Source organism: Protopterus annectens, chromosome 3.part0, assembly GCF_019279795.1.
Source record: "Protopterus annectens isolate FY-2018-M chromosome 3.part0, PAN1.0, whole genome shotgun sequence".
NCBI classification, from domain to species: domain Eukaryota; kingdom Metazoa; phylum Chordata; order Ceratodontiformes; family Protopteridae; genus Protopterus; species Protopterus annectens.
In genome coordinates this window covers 1935999245-1936024103 of record NC_056731.1, presented here as the reverse complement: position 1 = coordinate 1936024103, position 24859 = coordinate 1935999245, and the positions used below count along the sequence as shown (strand labels likewise).

Genomic DNA, 24859 nt, shown 5'->3' with positions numbered 1-24859 from the left:
TCACAAGGATCATATAGAGGCAGGCAATGGCAAACTCCAGCACCAAGAGGTGGCGAAGACAGTGCACAACAATACAGGAAACAAACCCAATGACTTCCTCCTTTCCATGCCAAGCAAGTCTCAGCTGGCAGCACCCTTGGGAGGAAAGCTGGCATTATTTACAAGAAATTGGCATATTGTCACAACAGACAAATGGATCCTGGATGTTATAAACAGAGGCTACAGATTTCATTTTCACACTCTTCCAAAAATGAGAGGCATGCCAAACCTGCCACACAATCAAAGGGCAGAGGCACAACTACAAATTTCAAAGCTCATAGATATGAAAGCTATTCAAGAGGTACCTACTCACGAACAAGGTCAAGGTTTTTATTCCAGGCGATTTCTGGTACCAAGGAAAGGAACCGACTGGAGACCCATTTTGGACTTATCCATCCTAAACACATTCTTACTCGTACCAAAATTCAAGATGCTCACATTACAGCAGCTTCTTCCCATGCTGGGCAAGGAGTTTTGGCTGGTAACATTGGACCTCAAGGAGGCATACCTGCATGTCCCAATCAGACAAACCTGCAGAAGATACCTCAGATTTCTTGCAGGTTCAATCCACTATCAATTCTTTGCATTGCCCTTTGGCTTATCTACTGCGCCCAGAGTATTCACGAAATGCCTGGCATCAGTAATTGCCTACTGCTGATTTCAAGTGATACAAATTTACCCTTATTTGGACGACTGCCTGATCCAAGAACAGCAAGCACATTCTTCTGGAACATCTGGCTTATGCAACACGGTTACTGAATTCTCTGGGATACACAATCAACAAAGAGCAATCCAGGCTAACACCATATCAGAAAATAACCTTCCTGGGTGCCAACTTGGACACAAACACCCAGATGGCCTATCTTACGCCAGAAAAACAGGGGCAACTAACTCAGTACTTCAAAATGCTAGCAAATTGTACCAGGCTTACTGCAAGGAAAATCCTGCAGGCTCTGGGCTTCATGGCATCTTGCATTCTTTTAATCCCATGTGCAAAGTTGCATATGAGGAAACTTCAGTGGTACCTAAAAAACCTATGGTCTCAACACAGCCACAGTTTGGAAACGATAATACCAATAATTCCATGTTTGCAAAAGGAATTTCTATGGTGGGCCCAAGCATGTCAAACAAACACAGGTCTCCCATTCTGCAAGCCTCAAGCAAATCAAGTCATCACAACAGACGCCTCACATTACGCCTGGGGGGCGAACATGACAGACAGGTGCATTCAGGGCAAATGGTCCCAAAAGGAAAAGCACCTTCACATCAATCAAAAAGAAATGCTAGCAGTGATAAATGCAATTACAGCTTTCAAGGACCTCCTGCATCCAGGACAATTATTGATAAGAACAGACAACACCACATTAATGTGGTACATAAACAAACAAGGAGGAACACATTCATACCCCCTGTGCAGACTAGCCATGACACTTCGGAACTTGGCTCTGGAATGGCAAATCGAACTTCAAGCACAGTACTTGCCAGGTTTGGAAAACAAGCTGGCAGACAGTCTAAGCAGAAATATGACAGATCCACACGAATGGAAGTTGCATCCTCAAGTGTTTACAAGGATAATCCAAGCGTGGGGGAGGCCAGACATAGATCTCTTCGCCTCCCACAGGAATCATCAATTGGAAAAGTTTTGTTCAAGGACCTTTCATCCAAAGGCGTGGAGAGTGGACGCCCTTTCATTCAGTTGGACAGCATGGACAGTTTACGCTTTCCCACCTCTGCCTCTTCTGCCCAAGGTGCTCTTGAAAGCAAGAGCAGACAGACCGAAGATGATACTGATTGCTCCAGACTGGGCAAGACAACAGTGGTACCCACTCCTGAGGAGCCTAACAGTTACTCCTCCTTGGCACCTACCTCTAATGCCTCTTCTGCTGACTCAGCACAGCTACAAAACTCTTCACAGTCAGCTGAAAACACCCAATCTCGCTGCATGGAAAATTCCTTAACACCACAACAGACCCTACTCCCCAAAGAGGTGCAGGATGTCATTTTGGAGGCCATAAGGCCATCTACTAGAAAGACTTACTCCGCAAAATGGAAACGGTTCTGCTCTTGGAATGAGAAAAAAGGCCAGGACCCCAGAAAACTGAATTTGCCTCAGGTATTACAGTATCTAGCTGAGCTGCTGAACAGTGGACTTTCATTTTCCTCCATAAAAATCCATGCCTCAGCCATTTCTGCAGAATTCAACACGGATCCACCCTTATTCTCTCACCCACTCATAAGACAGTTCCTCAGAGGGGCTAAGAATATAAGACCACCAAGGAAACAACCAGTGCCAGCCTGGGATCTTAATTACATTCTAGAAAAATTAACATTGCCTCCCTTTGAACCAGCTGCTTCAACAGATTTGCAATATTTGTCCTGGAAAACAGCTTTCCTTCTGGCCATTACCTCAGCTCGTAGGGTTTCGGAACTACAAGCCCTCATGGCTGCGCAGCCTTTTCTCATCTTCCATCAGGACAGGGTTTCCCTTCGAACTAACCCCTCATTTATGCCAAAAGTGGTATCCAGGGTAGCTTTAAATCAAGCCATACACTTACCTACCTTTTACCCCAATCCTCAAAACAAAGGGGAAAGGCTGCTACACTCCTTAGACATCCATAGACAGCTACGTTATTATTTGGACAGAACAAAGTCTTTCAGAAAAGCAGAAGAACTTTTTGTGTCCTATGCTGTAGGAGCTCAAGGGAGGCCAGTTACCAAACAGACAATTTCAAAATGGATAGGCCACTACATACGGTTTTGTTACTCCTATCATGGAAAACCTGTCCCTACAGGCATCAGATCCCACTCCACCAGGGCCACAGCTAGCTCTACAGCCTTCCTCAGAGGAGTTCCTACCAAAGATATTTTGGAGGCAGCCACTTGGAGTTCTGTGCATACCTTCATAAAACACTACCACCTGCCTTTATATTCCAAAACTAGAGCAGGCTTTGCCACTGCTGTGTTGCAGGGCATTCTGGCTCATCCCAGTTCCACCTAGTGCCTAACACCCTGTGCGTAGCTTTGGGATTCTACCCATCTGTGATTACTGCAGCTGTATGCACAATGAACATAGTACAGTTTTGTACCTACCATAAATGTAGATGTTCGAGTGCTAATACAGCTGCAGTACAGTTTTCCCTCCCTCCTTCCCCTCTTGGTAGAGGCCTAGGGCCTAAAGCCTCTTCATACAACCTGATCGGTCTCGTTTCACCAGCATAAATCGTGGATTGTACTCAGAGATTTGGGGCTGTAGCATTGTTATTGGACTTTTATGGTTTGTTTTGTCAATTTGGATCTAAGAGTTTATGGGATGTTCACATTTGCTATGGAACTACGGGGCCTTGGCCTAGAGGTACGACCGTACGACAACTAAGGTACTTAAACTTTTTTAAGTGAACTATATTCATAACTAAGGGAGTCTAACATCGGATTCAGATCTGAAGGATTTACACTATATGTATGAATATTTGAGTTTAACAGAAAATATATTGGTGCATTTTTATGCACTTTTTCTTCATCAATAAACAATTGGAATTATAATTGCTGGCCTTTGGTGTGTTTTCGAATTTGGTTTGGCCATGCAAGTCGTACGTGCGGGGTGTGGTGTTTTGCATTGTGTCTTGTATACCCCTGCCTCACTGACGTCAGGAAAGAAAGCGACAACAACCGATGCTGGACCTAGACTTTGGAATTCGGCCGACCGAGGACCCGCCTGACGGCAGAGAACCCATCTGTGATTACTGCAGCTGTATTAGCACTCGAACATCTACATTTATGGTAGGTACAAAACTATACTTTCCTTCTTCCTTGCTTCTGCATAAAAAGTAGCAAGTGTGTTATCTAGTCCCATGGAATTCAAGTATTTTTTTTTACTTGTGGTAGCAATATCTTATCTGAACTTGTGTAAGTGGTATCCTTCCCTGTGTTTTTAGTCTGATATACCTTTGCTAATTGTGAAGTTTGCACAAGTGTCTTGTTTTGTGGTGAATTCTTCATTATTTATTGATAACATGTTACAATCACAAATTTTGCCTTTCATTTTTGTGAAAGAGTTAAAGAATATCTTATTATTGGTTTGAAACTTTGAGAGCAAGCTGAAATTCTTGTTGGATCAGGAAGATATGATGAGAAATTTAAGTAGTTTCTGTACTTTAGACATGTTCTAATGACTAGGGAAGTGAAAACTAAATTTCTGCTAATATTGTGATTCCACCAATTTTTTTATGTTGAATTTACCTTTATATTTGTGTCTTACTGGTATGTGTCCATGAATACAGACGTTATTAACAGAGCTTACTGATATTATTCTAAGCAGATTTATTGTGGTCATTGATAAGTGTCTCAGTATGTTTTAATAAATTTATCATTTACTGCATCATCGTTTCCTTTGGTGAAGTCTTTGACCAGTTTGATTTTGCTCTTACTTTACAGACCCCCGGTTATTGATAGCATAGTTGGACTAATTTTCTCATGCTCCTTTCCATTCCATTTGGTGTCCTCTATATGCCTTTTCTGGAAACCCCAAATGCCCATATTTTGTTAACTTTTATTCACTTTTTTTTAAATGTCATCACAAGGGTATATTTACAAATTGCTGTGGATTGGAGTATTGCTGATTTTCTTGGGGTTTATGAAGTCTGTACTTTAAGATAGCACTAGATGAACATAAAAATGACAGCACTAGATGAACATAAAAATGACAGAAGACTTTCAGGAAAACTGTGTGGACAAAATTAGGAAATTTGAAGCCATATCTCAAATACATGTAATTTTAAACTGTCAAGTGGCTGCATCTCGGCTCAGTGTCATACAAATCATGTATTGGTCTCAAAAATCAAATCAGCAGTCTAAGCTCTACTGACAGTCAGTAGAGACTCGCTTTAAACTTCTGAAAATTCAAGACAGGGTCTTTCATAGTAGGAGCTCCTATCTGTCAGCTTTCAATATGAAGGACAGGATCCTATGCTAAAGCATGACCTGTTGAAGATTGTTAGCACTGTTAGGAAAAGTTCAGAAGGACAGTGTAATAGATAAAGCACACTATCACACAAAATAACGCCAAAATGGAAATATTTTCATTTTCTGAAGCCCATTTTAATCACTATAATTTTGCTGAATTTGGTAGACCGAACTTGCAGTTTGCCATGTTTCAGCAGTATCCAATAGGTGGACAAAAGAGAAGGGCTTGCATATACTTGTATACCCCTTAATATTAAATAACCTATTCTGAGGTGCTAAGACCTTAGTTTGTATATCATGTGATGTGTTTGACGTGCTTGTTTTGTGTATGCATGTATATGTATGAATTTTGTTCATTATAACATATGTACCCCTGTTATGGCCCAAAGTAAACAGTGTTGAAAGAGAAACTGGTCTGCTGTTAAGTTTGTTGGTAACATTAAACAAATTCACAAAGGCAGTTAGTCAAAATAAATCACAGTGCATCCCCATAGTCAGTGTAGAATTTTAATACAGCTGAAGGTCAGAAGCATTCAGAGTGGGGGGTTTTGTACAGACTTTTATCCATGATAGTTTTCAAAAAATAAAAATGTCATTAGCTGTGAAGGATCACTGATATACTTTGGCTCTATAAAGAGTTTTGATGCAAGTTTGACACTTTTTAAAACTGTAACCAATTTTCCACTACATGATGTAAAGATACAGATCTGCTTGAGCTGATCATCACAAACTTGCTGATCTGCTGACCACTTTATCCCACCATCTCCTTTAACTATTATGTTAAACCATTTCTGCGGGTAGGGGGGCTGCAGTCCCTGCACCCCTGCTGTGGCGGTTCTGCACTCACATACTACCTCCCAATATTACCCCAGTCTGAAAGAAAGGGAAACATATTTACCCCTCCCCTCTGAGTTGATGCAATTTCTATAGTATATTTAGAGATATGGGGTAGAGCCAAGGGTGCAGGAGGCACAGTCTTCTTACAAAAATTTATATTAGTTATTTAATTTAATGTAATTTTATTGAACTGTAGCTGTCTACTTAAAATCTGTAAAGTAATCAGTAATAGGTTATGAGAAATGCATTAAACTTTGGTACCTCAAAGCAGACCCAAAGATGCTTACTAACATTTTACTTCCAGATCATATGTTTGCATATTCACTGTTATAAATCTCTCATCCACAGTTAAACACATGGTGTTTGTATACATTGCTTGTGATATCCAGAAGATGCATATTTGTATAGTTAGTCTCATAAATCCTTCACCCACAGTTAAACACTTTTTGTGTGGTACGTGTGACATTTTATTTGTTTGCAGACTGGTATTTTAATTTGCTTTTGTTGTGTCTGTGATACAGAAATTATTTTTGTTTAATCCAGGGTGACATGGTGGCATTAGTGCACAGTGATGATCAGCAGGATGAGGAAAATGAACTGCTTGTAAAATGGCTACATCACCAGAGCAGTCTTGTCATCCAAGCAGAGGGGCTCTCAACAGGTTACTGCAAAGACATCCATGGACAGGTAAGCCAAATTAATACTGTTGCCAGACATTGCATGTCTTCAGCTTTAGTGGAAAAAAAGAATATCTTGTATTGTCCTTTTATACTCCGAGTAACTGCTAGAGGTTTATTAGCTTGTAAGAAAAATTATATAATTGTCATTCTGTTCAGAAATAAACTACAAGAAGGTAAGGAATACCTTACTTATTTCTGGCAGACATTGCAAACTGTCTATTATTGTAGTGCACCCGTTGTCCTTGCAATGCACTAATTGCCCTTTTTCAGAAGCGTTTTCACATTTACATTTTCTTTCAGCCCACAGATGCTAGTAACAACAGAGTTATTTTGAACTACACAAATTAAACTGACTTATTTACCACAGTGAAGAAAGCTTATATTCTATTAGCACAGCTAAATTTTGTGTGTCATGTGGAGAATGTTTTACGTAGCTGTTCTCCTGATGGCCTCTGTGCCTTTGCTGTGTATTCTCCTGATGGCCTCTGTGCCTTTGCTGTGTATCATAGTTACGGCTGCTGAGCCTTGAAAGCACTCTGCTCTTAACTCTGTTAATTCTGAGACAGGCAGGCAGTTAAGAATAAGTATTGTTTGTTATGTGAATTAGTTGCAGGTAGAGATTTTTCAAGCCTATTACTCTACAAATGGTTAGATTCTTGTGTTCATGAGTTGAGAGAAGAAGCCAAGAAAAGTCCAAGGAAGCAACAAGGGAAGTTAGGAGGTGTCCCTGAAAGGAGAAGCTTGGAAGATATATACCTTAAGCCAGAAAGTGATAAAAGGTCATTATCCTGCCTTCTGAAGAAAGTCTTGTGGAGTTGCATGAAAAAGGCCTTTTTGTTTGGATAGACTGAATTTCTGTAAGCATTGTTTTGTTTTTTCCCATTGTGGAGTGGAGCATCAAGTACTCAGCAAGAAATATGAAAAAGAATGAACTGAAATGCTGAATTGCCATTGTTTCTGTTAATTTGCCACATTTTAGCAAAATATGATTATTTTTCCTATTTTCCTTGTGAATAAAACTGGGTAAACCTAAACTGTTAAAGGCTGTTTTTTTTAACTGCAGCATATTACATTGGTGGGTCTCAGTGGGCAGAACTACTACATTGACCCATAACTGTGCTTCTGCAAACTGCTTGTTCTGTCCAAGTTTCCCTTCCCGCCAGAATAAGTAATGTAAACTTTGCCTGTGTGTGTAATTAGACTGACTACTGAATAAGAAGGGACAGTGTGTTAAACGAGGAGCTTACTGATACAACAGTGTTGAACTGATAAAACTCTGGATCCCTTTTGCATGTTTGAAGATTTTCATTAGGAAAGAATCCTTGTGCCAGTAAAATGGATATTTGATTACCTTCTTTAAAAAATAGACTTGTGTGCCAAACTGAGTGAAGCTAGTAGTGGCTGCTGAACTTAGGCAACACTTTGCCTTTAACATTATTAGCTCAGAGTCAGGCAGGCAGTTAAAGCAGAAATCTATTGCAAGTCGATGTCTTTCAGGCCCAGTACGCGGCTTACTGATTCCTGTATATCTGAGCTGAAAGAGAAAACCAAGAGGACTCCCAGGAGGTGAAATGCGTAGTTAAGCTATGTCCATGACAGGAGAAGTTTGGAGGATATGCTTAAAGCCAGAAATGCATAACTGCTGTTGTTCTGCCTTCTGAAAATATTTTTGTGGAGTTTTATGAAATGCATGGCTGTGCGGATAAATAGAAAGTTGTGCAAGGTCTGTTATGGTCTGGGCCATTGCAGGAAAGAGCACGTAGTACTCTGAGAAATGTGAAAAAGTCTAATCTAATTGAAATTCTGAATAGATGTCAATTTTCCACATTACGGCAATTATTTTTTTTTTCATTTTCCTTGTAAACAGACCTGTTTAAACCTGATGGTCTGTTTAAAGGTTGTATTCTTTTGGAGTGCAGTACAATGCATTTGATTCCGAACTGAGTATTAGATGGAAACAAACAATCTTGTGGTCATTCAAAGATGGACCTTTAGAACTGAAACAGGCATGTGTTCATGTCTTGAGCTAGCTATCTATAAAGAAATTTATCTTGCTGTTCATGAATATTAGATGTTCTTCATAGTCAATGTTGCACTACTGGTTCTTGGGTCTTCCTACATGCAAAACCTCTGACCAGCCTGATTTACAGCGGCTTTGAATCATCCCTAGCTGACAGATGTCCAAAGACTAACATCTGAATGTCAGGGTATAAGAAGGACATCTATCAGCTCCATCTTCAGTTCTTTCTAGCCGTTCAATCTGATGCACTTCACTTGTGTTCAAAACACTCACAGCAAATTGGTTGATTCACTTTTTCAGTGTGTCTCCTGCTTTCCAGTCAGGTAAGTACCCTGTTGGGGATTTTTCTCTACTAATTTAATGTTTAAAAAAGTCAGCAATTGTTTGAAGAGTGGAAAGAAAATCCACCATAAAAATTTTCACTTCTGTCTTTTTGGCTTTAGGCCTCAGCACCAGCATCTCTAATTGTCCTGACTGTGCAAATTCCATGAAAAACTGATCAAACTTAGGGTGCAGTATAAGCCTCCCATGTGGAAGTCCTTAAGTTCAGTTTTCGTGGTGGTGTTACAACCCCCTGCTACCATCAAATATTTGCAAACACCAGTTTCTGCTAGTGTCATTCAGAAGAAATGGAAAGACAAAAATAACAGGGACTCTGACGTTTCACAGAAAGCCCCAGATCTAGTCTCAAAGTTAACCAACAACCCAGGTGAGGTGCATTTGGAGCCCTCCTTGGTCTGACAACTCCTAAGCCCAAACCCTCTGCATGACCCCTCAAGAGGCCGCCTGAACTTCTGACATTTGCAATGTGGGTCTTGAGGGAGACACCCTGTCTGTCTTGACTAAAGAAATCTTAACCAAAGTCACAGTCAGATGACTGCAACCTTAGGTCACACCTTTAAACGAACACCTAAACCAAAGCAAACCACTTCCTTTTCTTTGCCCCTACCTTCAGCCACTTCTTCTCAGGCTGAAGCTCAGGACATTCTAAAATAGCACAGGAATTCATGACATTCATGAAATCCAGAGAGCCCTCCCACATCTCTTTTACTGAAGCCTCCCCATCTAACAGAAGGAGGGGAGGTGGCCTTTCAGGAAGATTCAGATTCCTCAAGCTTCGAATATAAGGAGGATTTGTCCTGCTGTGGGCACCTGCCACCACAAACTTATTCAGACTCTGACACACACACACACACACACACACACACACACACACACACACACACAGACTTCTGTTTCAGGGTTATCCTTCATAGAATGAAGGAGACTTTCTGCTGGGAAAGCAAACAGCTCTCACAAGCTCAGGCCCATTACAGAAAACTACTAAGTTTGCCTTCTCCCAGGCTGCTGGTTTCCATCCTGTAACATTGGATGATGCCTTTGAAGACATTGTTTTACATCCTAATTCTTTACCACCTGCTTCTAGGAAACGAGACAGGCTTTACAGAGTGCTTAAATCTTACAAGCATCTTTATAAAATCCCCAAGGCTGACCCCTCAGTTATCTCTACTGAATCCACAAAAGATGTACCAAACGGACCAACTAGACATACCTTACCTAATAATGAGGAAATTAGACTGTTAGACAGATTTGAGTTAAAAGCTTATACCTCTGCGACCCTTGTAATGAGAGCATTGAATTGTCAATTCAGTATGCCAAAGTATCTTTAATCTCTCTCTGGGACAAAATTATACTTAAGGTAGACTCTTCTGTGGCTAGAGTCTTAATGAAGGAAATTCAGGAAACAGAAAGAGAAGCTTTACAAGTCTCTAGGCACTCCCTTTAGTCTGGCTATGGCAGTTTAGATGCATCATGCAGAGCAGCTCCTACAGGTTCTGTCATCCACAGACATGCATGGCTCAGGACCCAGCCCCTGTCAGATCAGCTTAAGGCTGAACTACTGGATGGCCCACTAGACAAGGAATTCTTTTTTGGACTTCCAACTGAATAGGTTTCCTAGAAAGTGGTTAAGAAAGGAAAGCAAATAAAAATGTGAAGGAATTTTGTCTGTCTCTGACACAAAGGCTCAGTAGGGATTACCTCTCAAAACTTCAGCCTTCCCCCAGACAAGACGTTGCAAAAGTCCCAGACAATCCAGGAGATGGCAGCCAGAACAGTTGCAGAGCGCAGGGAGCTCCAAAAAGCCCCCCACCTAGAGATGCACTGTGACTATGTTCAATCTCAGCCTCCCAAACCTCTACCCTCCCTCCCCTCCAACCCCAGCCTCCCATACCCCTAATCACCCTCCCCTCCATCCCCAGCTTCCCATACTCCTACACACCCTCCCCTAGAACCCTCTGTCTGGAAGACTGTCCCTTTTGCTAGGTCAATGGAAAACCATCACCAAGTACCAAGGATCCTCAGAATCATAGAAAGGGGGTACTACATCCAGTTCAGTGAAATCCCACCCTTCTTGGGCATTCTAGAACCACTAAGAGAACAGGAAAGCCTCTTGCCATCTGTCCTCTGGGAAACTACTTCTGCAAGGATCCATTCAGCCTGTTCCTCCAGGTTAAGAGGAACAGGAACAAGACTCTACTCAAGTATCTTTATAGTTCCAAGAAATGAACTTGGAGGCCCATGTTGGACCTTTAAAAACTAAACAAGTTTCTCAGTATCCCAAAGTTCAAAATGCTTACTTTGTAAAAATTACTTCCCATGATCTTTCAAGTTGCCTTCATGGTCACTCTAGACCTAAAAGCTGCTTACCTCCATGTCCCCATGGCAGACAGTCAACAAGAATTTCTAAGATTTGTAGCAACAGGCCCTTACTTCCAGTTCTGTGCTTTACCATTTGGGCTGTCCATTGCTCCCGGAGTTTTCACAAAGTGATGGCTCTTCTGACAACACACTACTGAACTCTAGGAGTTCATATTTATCCCTACTTGGATGACAGTCTAATTTAGGAAAAATACACAGCAGTGAGCCTAGATACTTTGAAGATCACCATGGGCTGCTTTCAGAAGGTAGGTCTCACCTTAAATCTTCAACAATCACAAAGTCTTTCTCAAATAAGGATCCTATTTTTGGGAGCCCTCATAGATTCTGCCCAGCAGAAAGCCTTCCTTCCTTAGGGCAAGACATGTTACCCGACCAGCCTGTTTCCAAACAATACATCTCAACAAGGGAATTTCTGAGGATTCTGAGTTACATGGCATCCTGTATTTTCATGATCCCATTTGCAAAGTTACACATGAGGAAACTTCAGTGGTTACCAGACTAATAAGAGCTGCCTTTGCAACCACAAAACCAAGAACCTGAAGACAGTGAGGAACACACCATGTCACCTAATCTTGGAACCTAGTTCAGCTGCACTGTAGCAAGAAAAACAGACGTATGAGGGAGAATTAAGGAACTTTATTAAAAGTATAGTTGACTGTTTTTGTCCCAAATTAAATGGACTTCATCAGACTGCTTTCAGAATGTATGGACTTCATCAGACTGCTTTCAGAATGTAGGTCTCACCTTAATTCTTCAAAGGTCACAGACTCTTCTTCAAACAAGAATCCTCTTTCTCGGAGACCTCATAGATTCTGCCCAACAGAAAGTCTGTTTCCTGACAAACTACTCAACCAGACTGTTTCCAAAACAACACATTTCATCAAGGGAATTTGAGTATGCTGGGTTACATGATATCCTGCATTCTCTTGATACCGCTTGCAAAGTTACACAGGAGGAAACAGTGCTTGGGAACAGCATTCTTAACCTCCAGATACCCTATTTCCTCTCCTTCCATGCCTGAAGAAGGAGCTCCTATGGTGGAAGAACACCACACTGCATAAGCCAGGGGCAAATTTCTCTCTACTAGAAGCAGACAGGACCATCACCACAGAGAGTTCAGACATAGTTTGGGGGGGGGATTAGGATCAGTGAAAGTGCAAGGCATCTGAACACTACAGCAGAGAAAATTACATATAAATCAGAAGGCACGAATAGTAGTCTACCTTGCCCTAAAGACTTTTCAGTAGAATTTAAGCCCAGGGACCCTGCAGATCTGGACAGACAACACCAAAGTGATGTGATGCATAAACAAGTAAGGGGGTACCCTGTCCTACCCTTTGTGCAACATCACAAGGAAGATTTGGTTACTGGCTCAAGAACTAGGACACACACTCCTAGCATTTTATATTCCTGGTCAGAACAATACCCTGGCAGATTCTCTAAACAATAGTTGGTATTTCTAATACTAGGGGAAATTTGGCCACAGCATTGGGAAACTCCCTACTCCAAAGGCAAGTGTGCTACCTGTTAACTAACCGGCAAAGACATGTGGGCATTCAAGCCACAGCAATCAAAACAGCTGATGTTTTCCAGTCTTGAGAAGAGGAATGTTGTATAATGAAACATTGTATCTGAAGGAGTTTACTTCATTTGATCTTCAACCTGTGGGTACCAGATCTGATCCGGCAATTTCACTAGCATCTGCTCCGAGCTCCAAGCTCCTCCCCTTACCCATAACGCACCTCCACTACCTTCAGACTTCCAGATCTTGTTTGCCATGGCTTGCTATAAGCATTGTGATCCTGAGCTCGAGTGTGTGAGTTGGGTAGTTTGATCATTTAGCGGTTTTTGAAAGTTTGAGTGTAGCTTGTTAGTGTAAGTTCCCTCTCTTCCTACTCTCACTGGTGCGTCGTGTTGTAGAGTTTTTATGTAGTTTTAGTCAGTTGGTTAGTTAGTGTGTTGTCGTCGTCATCGCCCCCCTCCCCCCTCAGCGTTCTGTGTGCCTTCCGAGAGTATGGTGAGTGGGTCTGTGTAGGAAATAGTTTTTCTTTCTTCCTTTTATATTGTGTGCTAGACTTTATAAGTATTTTTGTGTGAAACATGGCTAAACCCAAGCCAGTCTTCAAGAGGTGCACTGAGTGTGGCCACAAATTGTCACCTGCTGATGGCCACACACTTTGCGTTGTGTTTGGGTGTAGCCCATTTAAGCACTGATTTGTGCCATTTGCGTGGGTTTTAACCCATGTACCATCAAGGATAGACTGGCTAAGTTAGCCGTGAAAGGTCTTCTACCTACTATGGAGGCGGCTGCCTCCTCTACTGCTTCGGTCACAGGGGTTACTGTGGCTGCCTCTCCTTCCTCTCTTCTCCTTCCTTCTCCTCCCTCCCAGGCTGGCACTCACCTCCCCACCTCTAAGCCTGCGGAAGCGGAGTGCAGAAAAGGCAGAGAGAAGGAGTGAGAGCACCGGACAGAGAAAAGTAAGAGGCCTAAAAGGCAGAGAGAAGGAGTGAGAGCACCGGACAGAGAAAAGTAAGAGGCCCCCGGACCTTTCAGCATCAGGAACTCCTGTCAATAGTCAGTCTAGGCACCATGACTCCCTTAGGCTCCGATCTCCCAGGTTTTCCCCAGAGCCGGAGGAGCCATGACCACTATCTATGGCCTCGGTTCCTCGACCCGCCAGGTTAGAGTCCGGGGCCTCGTCATGGTCCACCTGAAGCCTTTCCAAAGTTGACCTGTATAAAATGATGAGGTTCATTCGTCAACAAATCCAGATGGGAGTCTTGCCAGCCCCCTCTCCCTCTGGAGGGGGGGGGGGGGGCCTCACTTCCTTTCTTCACGCCAATTTCCCTTTCTCCGATCCGACCTCTGGGTTCTGAGTGCATGGATCTGTGGATGGCCTTAGTCAGGGGTTCGGTAGTCTCCTCGACTTCTGCAGCTGCCTGGAGCATGTTGGATCTGACCAGTTTGGATCCGAGCAGCTCTCGTAGCCTGGATGTCGGATCCGAAGGAGTGGAACTTTTTCCATCGGCTCCAACATTGTCGGGCCAAGTTCCCCCTTGGAGCTCCGTCCACTTCGGGCCTGGCTCCGATTCTCGCGTCAGATCTGGGGAGAGCGGTTTCCTTATTGGTGCCCCGGGAAGCACGTTCTCCCTCTGCATTCGACGTGGTAGAAAGGGTTCTCTCCACTGGATCGAGACCCTTGACTATTTCCTCAGACTCCGCCCTGACTCCCTCAGCTTTGTCTACGAATCCCATCATTTTACCTGAGGGACAGCCCGTGCTCGAGGATTCTCCCTCGGCATTCGACGTGGTAGAAAGGGTTCTCTCCACTGGATCGAGACCCTTGACTATTTCCTCAGACTCCGCCCTGACTCCCTCAGCTTTGTCTACGAATCCCATCATTTTACCTGAGGGACAGCCCGTGCTCGAGGAGCCCTAGGCGGTTCCCCCTGAGGAGCAAGTGGCTTGCAAGTTCCCTCTGGAGAGCCCCACTGGAGATGTGCCTCGCAAGCATACTTGCAAGATGAGGCACTTGGACCCCCCCCCCCCCCGAGTCCCTCACCGTGGACACTGATTTGGATGATGGGGAAGTTTCCCCCAGATCACCTCCCATGGATGTCTCCTTTGGAGACATCATGGAAGTCCTACGGCAGTGGGGAGGTTGGTCCACCCTAAAACCTTCCTCGGACGAATCCGTGTTCCTGGAGGCTTTTGGCACAGGCCCATCTACTTCCTAGGTATCCCCTCCTGCAGATCCCCTGGTGGACCTTGTCACCTCGCAGGCTTAAATGACCAGACAAAATTTTGAGCCCCCCCTCTGACAGACCAGCGTGGAACAAAGGGTCCCCTGTAGATGCTATGGTGGGAGCAGCAGCCACCAAAAAGGAACGAGCCCAGGAGAGTTCTCGGTTCATCCCCCTGACCAAGAGGCTAGGATGCTTAGGGAAGCGAGTTTATGCATCTGCGACCTTTTCCATCAGGGCACTGAACTATCTGGCCCATGTTAGTAGACTACAGCGCGACCTGGTAAAGGAACTGGCTGAGTCTCCCCCAAAGTCCATGTCGCAGGAGGACAAAGACACATTCTCCATGAGGATGGCCACTTTGACAGCGGTTTCCAACACATCCATGTGACTCCTCTAACATGCTACTGAAGGAGTGGCATGGGTAGCTGGGTCCGGCGTTACCATGAGGCGTAACGCCTGGCTCAGATTATGTCCGTTCTCAGAAACCTTCAGGGTGTCTTTTGCGAACGCCCCTTATGACGATTCTACCCTTTTTGGTAAGTCCATCAGACACCTTGGTCCAGAGTGAGAAAGACTGGAAGACACTGTCTGCCGACAGAATCTGCTTCTCAATCCCCTCAAAGATCCTTTCCCGGAATCAGCGAGGGCAAAAGATGATGTGGTTCCGGAAGTCTTAGTATTCCCGGGACATTCAGGGCTATTCTTCGCCCAGAGGCAGAGGGGGACAGGACAGATACCAGCCCAGAGTCTGAGGAATTTTGGGTCTCGAGAACCATTCTTGGACAGGCCCATGCAGCAACCCTGAGGGGTTGCCCAAGTGCTCTACTCTGGAGGCAGTCGGGGGTCACTTGTCGTTGTACCTGGCGGTATGGAAGTCCATAATATCGGACCGCTGGGTGCCTCAGATAATTTCCAGAGGATACTCGGTCCCATTTGTGGTGCCTCCCAAACGTACCACCTGCGCAAAGGGAGGCAGCAGCACTGGAAATTTCCAAGCTGCTAGAGAAACGAGCCATTGACCCGTCCCACCAGATCAGTCTGGATTGGGCATCTACTCCAGGTTCTTTTTGTTGCCAAAGAAAATGGGGGACTTAAGGCAAATTCTGGACCTATATACCCTGAACCTGTCAGTTACCAAAGAAAAGTTCCGGATGGTCACCTTACAGTCCATGCCGTACCTGCAAGAAAACGACAATGTGCTCGTTCGACCTCCAGGATGCCTACTATCACATAAAGATGCACAGAAGCTCCAGTAGGTTCCTCCGCTTCTGGCTAGGAGTCAATCATTACCAATTTTGAGCCCCTACCCTTTGGTCTCACCACAGCCCCCAGGGTGTTCACCAAAGTAATGGCAGTAGTAGTGGCCTCACCTGAGGCCTCAGGGGATTCAGGTCTACCCTTACCTGGATGATTGGCTCCTTACTGCTCCCACCAAACATCTACTTTACCAAACCAGGGATTATTTTTCTAAAGCTTGCACTCCACTTAGGGATTACAATCAACGCATCCAAATCTCTTCTGAATCCTGTCCAGGTGATAGATTACATAGGGGCGTGGATAGACTTACCACAGTCAAAAATCTTCCTGACCACGGAGAGAGTTTGTAACCGAAGGATGCATGTTTCCTTCATCTACCGTTCTCACCTTCCCTCGGCAGAATCGGTTTTGAGGGCCCTAGGTTCTATGGCAGCAACCATAACACTTCTTCCGTGCACCCGGTTACACATGTGAGTACTACAGTGGACTCTAGCGGTGCAATGGTCCCTGTTGGATCTTCCGTTGTCGCATCCACTACACCTCAGTCGAGTCTGCAGGTTGTCACTTCTTTGGTGGATGCATTCTCCGGAAATTCTGGAGGGACGACCTTTTGTTCCAGCCCCTGTCCAAGCCACAGTGACCATGGATGCCTCCCAACTTGTGTGGGGAGGCATTGTTCGGGCAGGACAGTCCAAGGCCTGTGGTTCCCTATCGAGACCAGTCAGCATATAAATATTCTGGAGATGAGGGCGGTCCTTTTAGCGTTGCAGGCCTTTCATGCCTTTCTTCCTCTGGGAACCATTGCAATTCAATCAGACATATCAGTGGTCTGGTATGTCAACAAACAGGGAGGGACCAGATCTTGCCCCCCTTTGTCATGAGGCTATGAGAGTTTGGGAATGGGTGGACAGGTTACATCAGACTATACTGATGCCTTACGAGTGGTCCCTGAATCCTTCAGTAGCGGAGCAGATCTTTTTGGAGTGGGGTCAGTCTTGCTGCGATCTCTTCGCATCTCCTTCCAATGCGAAGTGCAGCGAGTTCTTCGCTCTGAACCCCCAGCTGGGGAGGTCCCCCAGAGATGCTCTAGTCCATGCTTGACCTCCCGGTCTTCTGTATGCTTATCCTCCCATACCCCTTATTCTGAGCTTTCTACAGAAAGCTTGTCGACTGGGGAGCAAAGTGATCCTCATTATCTCATTGTGGCCTTGCCAGGTATGGTTTCCCTTCCTTTGGTCTCATCCTCTGGCTCCACCTTGGATCCCATTCAGGAGCTCATTTCACACCTCTCGGAGGTTCTTCACTTGAGCCTGGAAAGTTTGAAGCTCACGGCTTGACTTCTCCAGTTCCCCTAATTGCTAGGACTCCTGGATTATCCTCTTCAGTCAGGTCTGTTCTGGTGGCAGCTCATAAGTTTTCCACCAGGAAGGTTTATCATAGCAAATGGAAAAAGGAGTTTAGACCCTTTCATGACTCCTGTTTCAGCTATTCTCGATTTTTTAACAAATATTTTCCAACAAGGAGCTAGCTCTTCTACTGTCAAAGTTTAACTAGCTGCCATCTCTCATTTTCACGTGGGTGAGAATTCTGCTTCTCTAGCCTCTTGCAGACTGTGTAAAGCTTTTATTAAAGGTACTTTCCTATTACGCCCTCCTGTCAAAGATTTTATTCCCCCATGGGACCTTACCATGGTTCTTCAAGCTTTGGTCGCTCCGCCATTTGAACCTGCAGCAACCATGGATCTTAAGTTTTTGTCTTGGAAAACAGCATTTTTAGTGGCTATTACCTCTGCTAAGAGGGTTTCAGAACTGCAAACATAGTCTATTAAAGTTCCATACATGATTTTCCATAAGGGTAGGGTTTCCTTCGTACCAATCCTTCCTTTCTTCCCAAAGTAGCATCACAAGTTAATATCAATCAGACCGTTAATTTACCTGTTTTCTTTCCAAATTTTGCTAACAAAATGGAATACAGACTCCACTTGTTGGATGTTCATAGACAGTTACGATTTTATTTACACAGGACTAGAACCTTTCGTAAATCTGATCAATTGTTTGTGTCTTTCTCTAGCCCCTTTTTGGGTAAACCTATCTCCAAGGTCACCATCACTAGGTGGATCACTTTGTGCATCCTTCAGGTCTATAAGGATAAAGGTTTGTCTCCTCCGGGTCAGGTAAAAGCTCAGTCGACTAGGTCAATGGCTTCTTCTGCGACCTTTTGGTCAAGAGCCTCATTGGATGATATTTGTTCAGCAGCTACTTCATCCTCATCTCATACCTTTATTTCTCACTACAAATTGAATTTGATTTCTAGAAGGAGAGCATCCTTTGGTTCTGCGATGCTCCGGAATATCCTTCCATGAGGGCCACCCAGGAGTTTAGTAGCTGGGGACTCTGTCCCACAAGTTGAAGATCAAATGAAGTAAACTACTTCAGATAAAGAAGTTATGTGCTCACCATAACGTTCCATCTGAGTAGTTCTGCATCATTTGTCTTCAATCGTCCCTCCCTCCTTCCCCCTGGCCTTACCATATGGACAGCCTGTTTGGCTGAAGTTTTAGGTGCATAAGGTGTTCAGGTCGGGTTCTCAGTATAAGTGGCAGCAAACTCGATCTGGGGGTTGGAAGGTAGTGGAGATGTATTATGGGTAAGGGGAGGAGGAGCTTGGAGCAGATGCTAGTGAAATTGCCGGCTCAGATCCGATATGGATCCGGTACCCACAGGTTGAAGACGAATTAAGTAAATCTACTCAGATGGAACGTTAGGGTAAGTACATAACTTCTTTTTCTTTCTCTACATGGACACATACCAGAGATCATTCCACCTCTATCCACCAGCTAATAAAGAAAACCGTTCACTGTCATCATCCTGAATCACAGCTGATCCTTCCCCTGCAAATCCTCTGTCTCCCCACCCACCATTTCCTATATTTAAGATCTAGCGGTATAGGATCATATTTCTATATGTAAGGAGATGTATTCACTCCATTGGAGAAAGCAACAAACTAAGATAAGTAGCTGCAATAAAATTCAGTGGAATTTCTCTGTTGTGTTTTTCAACAGACATTTCAGTAAATGACGATAACATGGCTATTTCTTAACATGTTTGGTTTTGCCAAGCTATTTTTAGGCCTACATTTTTAGCATGCCATCACTGGGGCCCTGCCTGTTAAGTGGTGATGCTCATTCCACAGTTCTGACCTAAAATGGGATTTTATTTACTGACTCAAGTTAGTCTTTGGGATGAATTGTATGACAGTGTTATAGCTCTTTGTTTTATTTATGTACAGCTGTTAAATCCATTTAACATTTGATTTTATATATATTTTTTTTTCTCCTTTTTGTTGACTAGGATAGCTGTGATGGGCAGTACCCTTTTCATATGGGACCCAAGTTAGTCATAGACACACAGTAAAATGTGTAATGGGGAATTCAAAAAGGCAATATATAGTGACAAATATACAATGGAATGTAGAGATACTGAAACTTAATATAGAAACAAAATGTATGAGTGTTATTAGTTGCCAGTTTATGCAAACATTGTTTCTGTTAAGTAAAAGACTGAGAGTGAGTGGAAAGTTAGAGAAGGAAATACAGGAAAGAAGGAGTGCAGTTGTAATAGGATTGTACAAGCAGGAAGAAAGTTTGGCGAATACGAGGGGGGTACTAAAAAGTTATAAGCCTGAACAATTTTCTAAATTTTGAGCATTATTTTGCCTCTGTAGCTGAAAGACTGTTATTTCATCTTGTAATATGCCAGTTTTCAGAATTGTAACACTATGTTTTGACATTGTTTCAGATCATTGAACAATATCAATAAAAAGTGTGGAATTTTTTCAAGTGTGAAACTCCAAGCCATCATGAAGTTCCTATTTCTGCAGAAAACACTCCAAAGGAAATCCATGAATCCAAAATGCAAACATTGAGTGACAAGTGCCCTTCTTAACTGTGAAGAAGTGGTGTGCAAACTCTGTGTGGAGATTTTGAGGCCGGAGATGCAGCAAGGTCTGGGAGGCCTCAAACGGTGTCATTTCCTGAAATTGTTGACCATGTCCATGACCTGATTTTGGCAGATTGGCATATATTGGCTAAAACAATTGCTGAGACACTACAGATATCCAAGGAACGTGTTGATTTTATAATCCATGATCAGCTGGGTATGCAGAAGCTGTCAGCCAAGTGGGTGCCCAAATGTTTGAATACAGATGAGAAAAGATGTCGAGTGGACACTTCCAATTGATTTTGTGGCATATTTGATGAGCTGTTGCCAACTTTTTGCAACGACTAGTTACTGTTGATGAAACGTGGTTACACCACTATAATTGTGATAAAAAGCAGCAGTCTATGCAATGGCGGCACTCATGTTCACCAAGGCCAAAGAAGTTCAGGACCCAAAAGTCAGCAGGAAAGGTCATGGCCACAGTGTTCTGGGATCAGGAAGGTGTTGTAATGACTGTCTTTCAAGGGGACAAACAGTTACTGCAGAATACTACTGTGACTTGCTGTGCCAGTTAAAGGAGGTATTGAAAGAAAAAAGGAGAGGGAAGCTTAGGAAAGGAGTTCTGTTTTTGCAAGAGTTATACACCCTGTTTACAAGGCTGGCAAAACAGTGGCTATCTTGATGAAATTGGGGTTTGAGTGCATAGGCCATCCACCCTACTCATCAGATATAGCTTCATCTGATTATTTCCTGTTTCCAAACCTTAAAAAGAGTTTAAAAGGGTGGCAGTTTTCAAGTGATTCAGAGGTGACTGCAGCAGTGGAGCAGTATTTCAGTTACCAGACTGTGTGATTCAGAGGTTATTGCAGCAGTGGAGCAGTATTTCAGTGACCAGACTTTAGACTTTTTTTGGCAGGGTTACAGAAACTTCAAACATGATGTGCTAAGTGTGTTGAATGTCAGGGAGAATATGTTGAATAATTTGTAAGTTTCATGGCTCCACCTTCTTGGTTGCACTTAGAACGTTACAGCAATCACTCATAGGGCTGTTTTGATGTTATTTAGTATGTTAGATATATTTGAAAGACAGGGTTGTGAGTTAGAATAGGGATGTACATGCAAGAAGAGATGTGGTGAAAAGTATTGATTTGACATTACATTAATAGAACAGGAAAGTGAGCTATATTATTAAGAGAAAAGATTGAGGAAGCGGGGAAACTAGGTTGTAACAATAGTGTCATATTCACTTGGTTGCTTTTCTTTCATTTCATCAAATATCCATTATATTTTCTTGGTATTTTTGGGCCTATATTTTTTCATAGTGCCACTGCCATCTGTGTGGCCCACATGTGAACAGTGACAGAAGTTGCAAACCGTTATGGCTGAATGCATAATGTTAAGAGGTTAGGTGAGCTAGAAGGTAACCGGTATTGATAGTAACACTTGTGTGAGTAGCATTTTGGGTCGAACTATTCCTGGTTGGGAGAGGTTGTTTGAGGTATGGAAGATAATGTAGTAGTTGGTTAGGGATAAGTTTTGCTTGAAGGGCAGGCAATAAAGTCACACTTGCTGTGTGAAGGCTATATTAATTCTGTTGCGCAAATAAAGCTATTTTGTGCACAATGAATAGAAAGTTGTGTTTGCCAAAGAAATAATGGCACCTATAGATGACTTTCTGTGCACAGCAGAACTAATACAGATGGGGATAGGGAACACATTTATCATGTGAAACTGAAAAATTTTGCCTTGCACTTTATGATCACAGGGAAACAATGTACATAATTTTTAAAATCACAAAAAACTGCATTCAGCACTCTACTATTGAATATAAGAAATGGGGCAGAGATTGTTAGCAAGGAAGTAAATGACAGCAAATTTGATTTGTTTCCTGCTGCAAAATGCCTCCTCATCAATGTTAATAGAAACATGTTCTTATCAATGACAATTGATTTTTAAAGATTTATTTGTATGCAGATTTGCTTATAGATTTGGTCTGATGTGGTAGGCACAGTTGATGCATCCTTCTAACTGAAAGATATTGTAGAAATCCAACATGGGGCATTCATGATACTTTTGAAGTGGCCTTCTCTTCTTACCTTTAATAAACATTACATGTTAGATGTAATTTTCCAGAGCAGATCAAGTTTTGGTAGTACATTTCTGCAAGACATTCTTTCTCAAGTCCACAACTCATAAGCTGTCTTTGTGAAATTTGTATCTTTCTGTTTTGATCCATAACCATTGCATGCTAAATACTGTGGTAGATGTTCTTGCATATATCACTGTTCAGTAGACCTAACTTCTGACTTCATCCACTGGAACCCCAGTGCCCGGCTCAATTTCCAGAGCTCTGCATCCAACCCAACTCCTAGAAGTGACAAACATCTACCCCTTCTGGACACCAGGACATCCATGTATAAAATTGACATCTGCCAATGGCATTGGCTATAGTTGCAGTGTCTGCACTGTTTTGATTGTGTCTGTAGTGTGGCATTGTTCAGCTTACTTCAGACCTCAGTACACATGACCACCATTTGGGGCATCTTCTGTTCATTTTTGTACTTGTTAATTTTGCTGATAGCCTTGTATTGTCCAGTTAATCAGATGTCTGTCTGTGTTCTCTGGGTTTATCAGGCCTAAGAAAGGCAGATGTTCTTGTGATAATTAGATCTATATAAAGACTTCCACACCCACTGTATCTTTTGTTTAAGCCTTGACTGTAAGTTTGGCAGGAATTTACTTTAAGGATTCTTAGAAGTGGGCAGCATTCCCTGCAAAAACTGTTTATAGAGAAATATGCTTGAGGCCTTCACATATTTCCCCTTGGTATCCTTGAGTTCTTCTTCAGCCCCCATTGTCTTCTTAGGAAGAAGTTCTTTAAGGAAAAGACAGATAGAGATGCAGATTATGTGACTCCAGTGACCAACATCCCATTATGTATCACAGATATTCATACCCCAGATAGGTGCTTTTTCTGCTGCAGGATTACCCATCTTCGGTACTGAAGCCTTTAGTGAAACCCATTAGAAGGCCATAATGCCAAGGAAGACACACACATCTCAGCAAGCGGATAACAATGACATGGTTCTCAGAGTTTATAATCTTCATAGACATCCATAGCCAATGTCTACTTTGTGATTTGGAAGGGAAGGATAGTAAACAGACATTGTTTTTGTAAGGCAGGATGCCCTGGTTGTGTTGAAGTCTGATTCCTGTGCCCAAGCCCAAACTTCCAAGGTGTATGTGCCAGCCAAAAGGACTCAGATGTTGAAACATAAGGCACCCACCATAGTTCCTCATGCAGTTGCCTGGACTACAAGCTTCTGGCATACCATTGCCTTGCCCTTCCCATCCATCCCAGGATGATCTGGAACAGTGGGTCTCCTTAGCTGAAGGCCTTTGTCAGGCATTGTAGAGCCTTTAACCAAGTTCTGTCTAGAAAATGGAAAAAAATGTATCCCTTCCATGAGAAGCAAGAGAGTGACAAGGAGAATTTGATTATTCTTCCCAGTTCTTTCCCCCTGGGATATGAGACCGACACCAAATATATCATTTCATGTGCTTCACCCTCAAAGGAAATCACATTTGGAGACGCACTTTTCAGGATAAAAGAGCACTTCAAATAGGAGGCCAGAGAGGCATCTGAGGCCTAAACAAGGTGTATTGATTTACTGATCCTGGCTGCCCCTAACCCTTTGGAGATTCTGTCTATTATGGTAGCTGTTGAGGATACTTTGTTAGCAGCCCTTAGGGACCCAACCCCCTCCACCCAAGAATACTGATGGGTTTTGTAGGGTTCAGGAATTACACAAGTTCCTATGTAATGTAGCAGACTCAGCAGCGGTGTCTGAATATTCAGTGATGGGGTCTTGATTGGTTCTTACTACCTATAATTTCCCAAATAATAAGGTAAGTAGAGTTTTAGCCTGATTTGGGGGATATACGCATGTTCCACTGGCCTACAGGGCTATCAGGTTTCATACAGATATGACTAAGCAGCAAATTGCTTTCCTGGAACAAGTCAAGATGATTGTGGAGGTGTCTGGTGGGGACCCGAGGGCAAAGTTAGCAGAACTCACCAGACTGTTAGGCAGACCTCTCAACTGTCCCTGTTTTCTGCTGGGTCTGGTTTCCAATTTTCAGGCCTGATTTAGAATGTCCCCATTTTCAGGTTTAATTTAACCCCTTCATGCAATTTTTGAGTTGCCACACCACATGATTTTTGAAGCTGTATATTGCACAGAAAACCATAATATATGGCTAACATACTAGTGACAACAATTTAAAGAAAGTGTATACACAACTTGCAACTACTCTTTTCTGTAGCTAGAATTTTGCAATACAGTTCATTAAAGTCTACAAATTTTACACTGTTTCTAATTATGTGCTTGTATTTTTCCATCATCTTTGTCGCTCTATTTTATAATGTGTATCTGAGTAGTTTTCCACATTCCTACTGGAAGAGGGAAATGTTATGTGCTATTTGATATTCAGTTTTTACGCGTATGCGATGTCCACATTTTTAGCTAGATGTTCCTATTTTTCATGTGTCTTTGTTCCTATTTTCAATGAAAGCAGGTTCACAGATTTGCCGTTAAGTAGCAAAACACTAAAAGTTTAGTTATGATGCTGTAGATGCAGCATCCATGGTAGCAGCTCAA

The 24859-nt window shown here is 43.0% G+C and overlaps 1 protein-coding gene across 2 annotated transcripts in view; it reads left to right on the top strand.

The window, feature by feature from the left end:
* Positions 1 to 24859, top strand: part of ELP6 (elongator acetyltransferase complex subunit 6) — a 372934-nt gene that overhangs the window by 289683 nt on the left and 58392 nt on the right. For both annotated transcript variants that reach the window (XM_044066019.1, XM_044066020.1), the window contains one exon: positions 6379 to 6522. In XM_044066019.1, coding sequence (XP_043921954.1) covers positions 6379 to 6522 — 144 coding nt within the window. The remainder of the gene's footprint in view (positions 1 to 6378; positions 6523 to 24859) is intronic.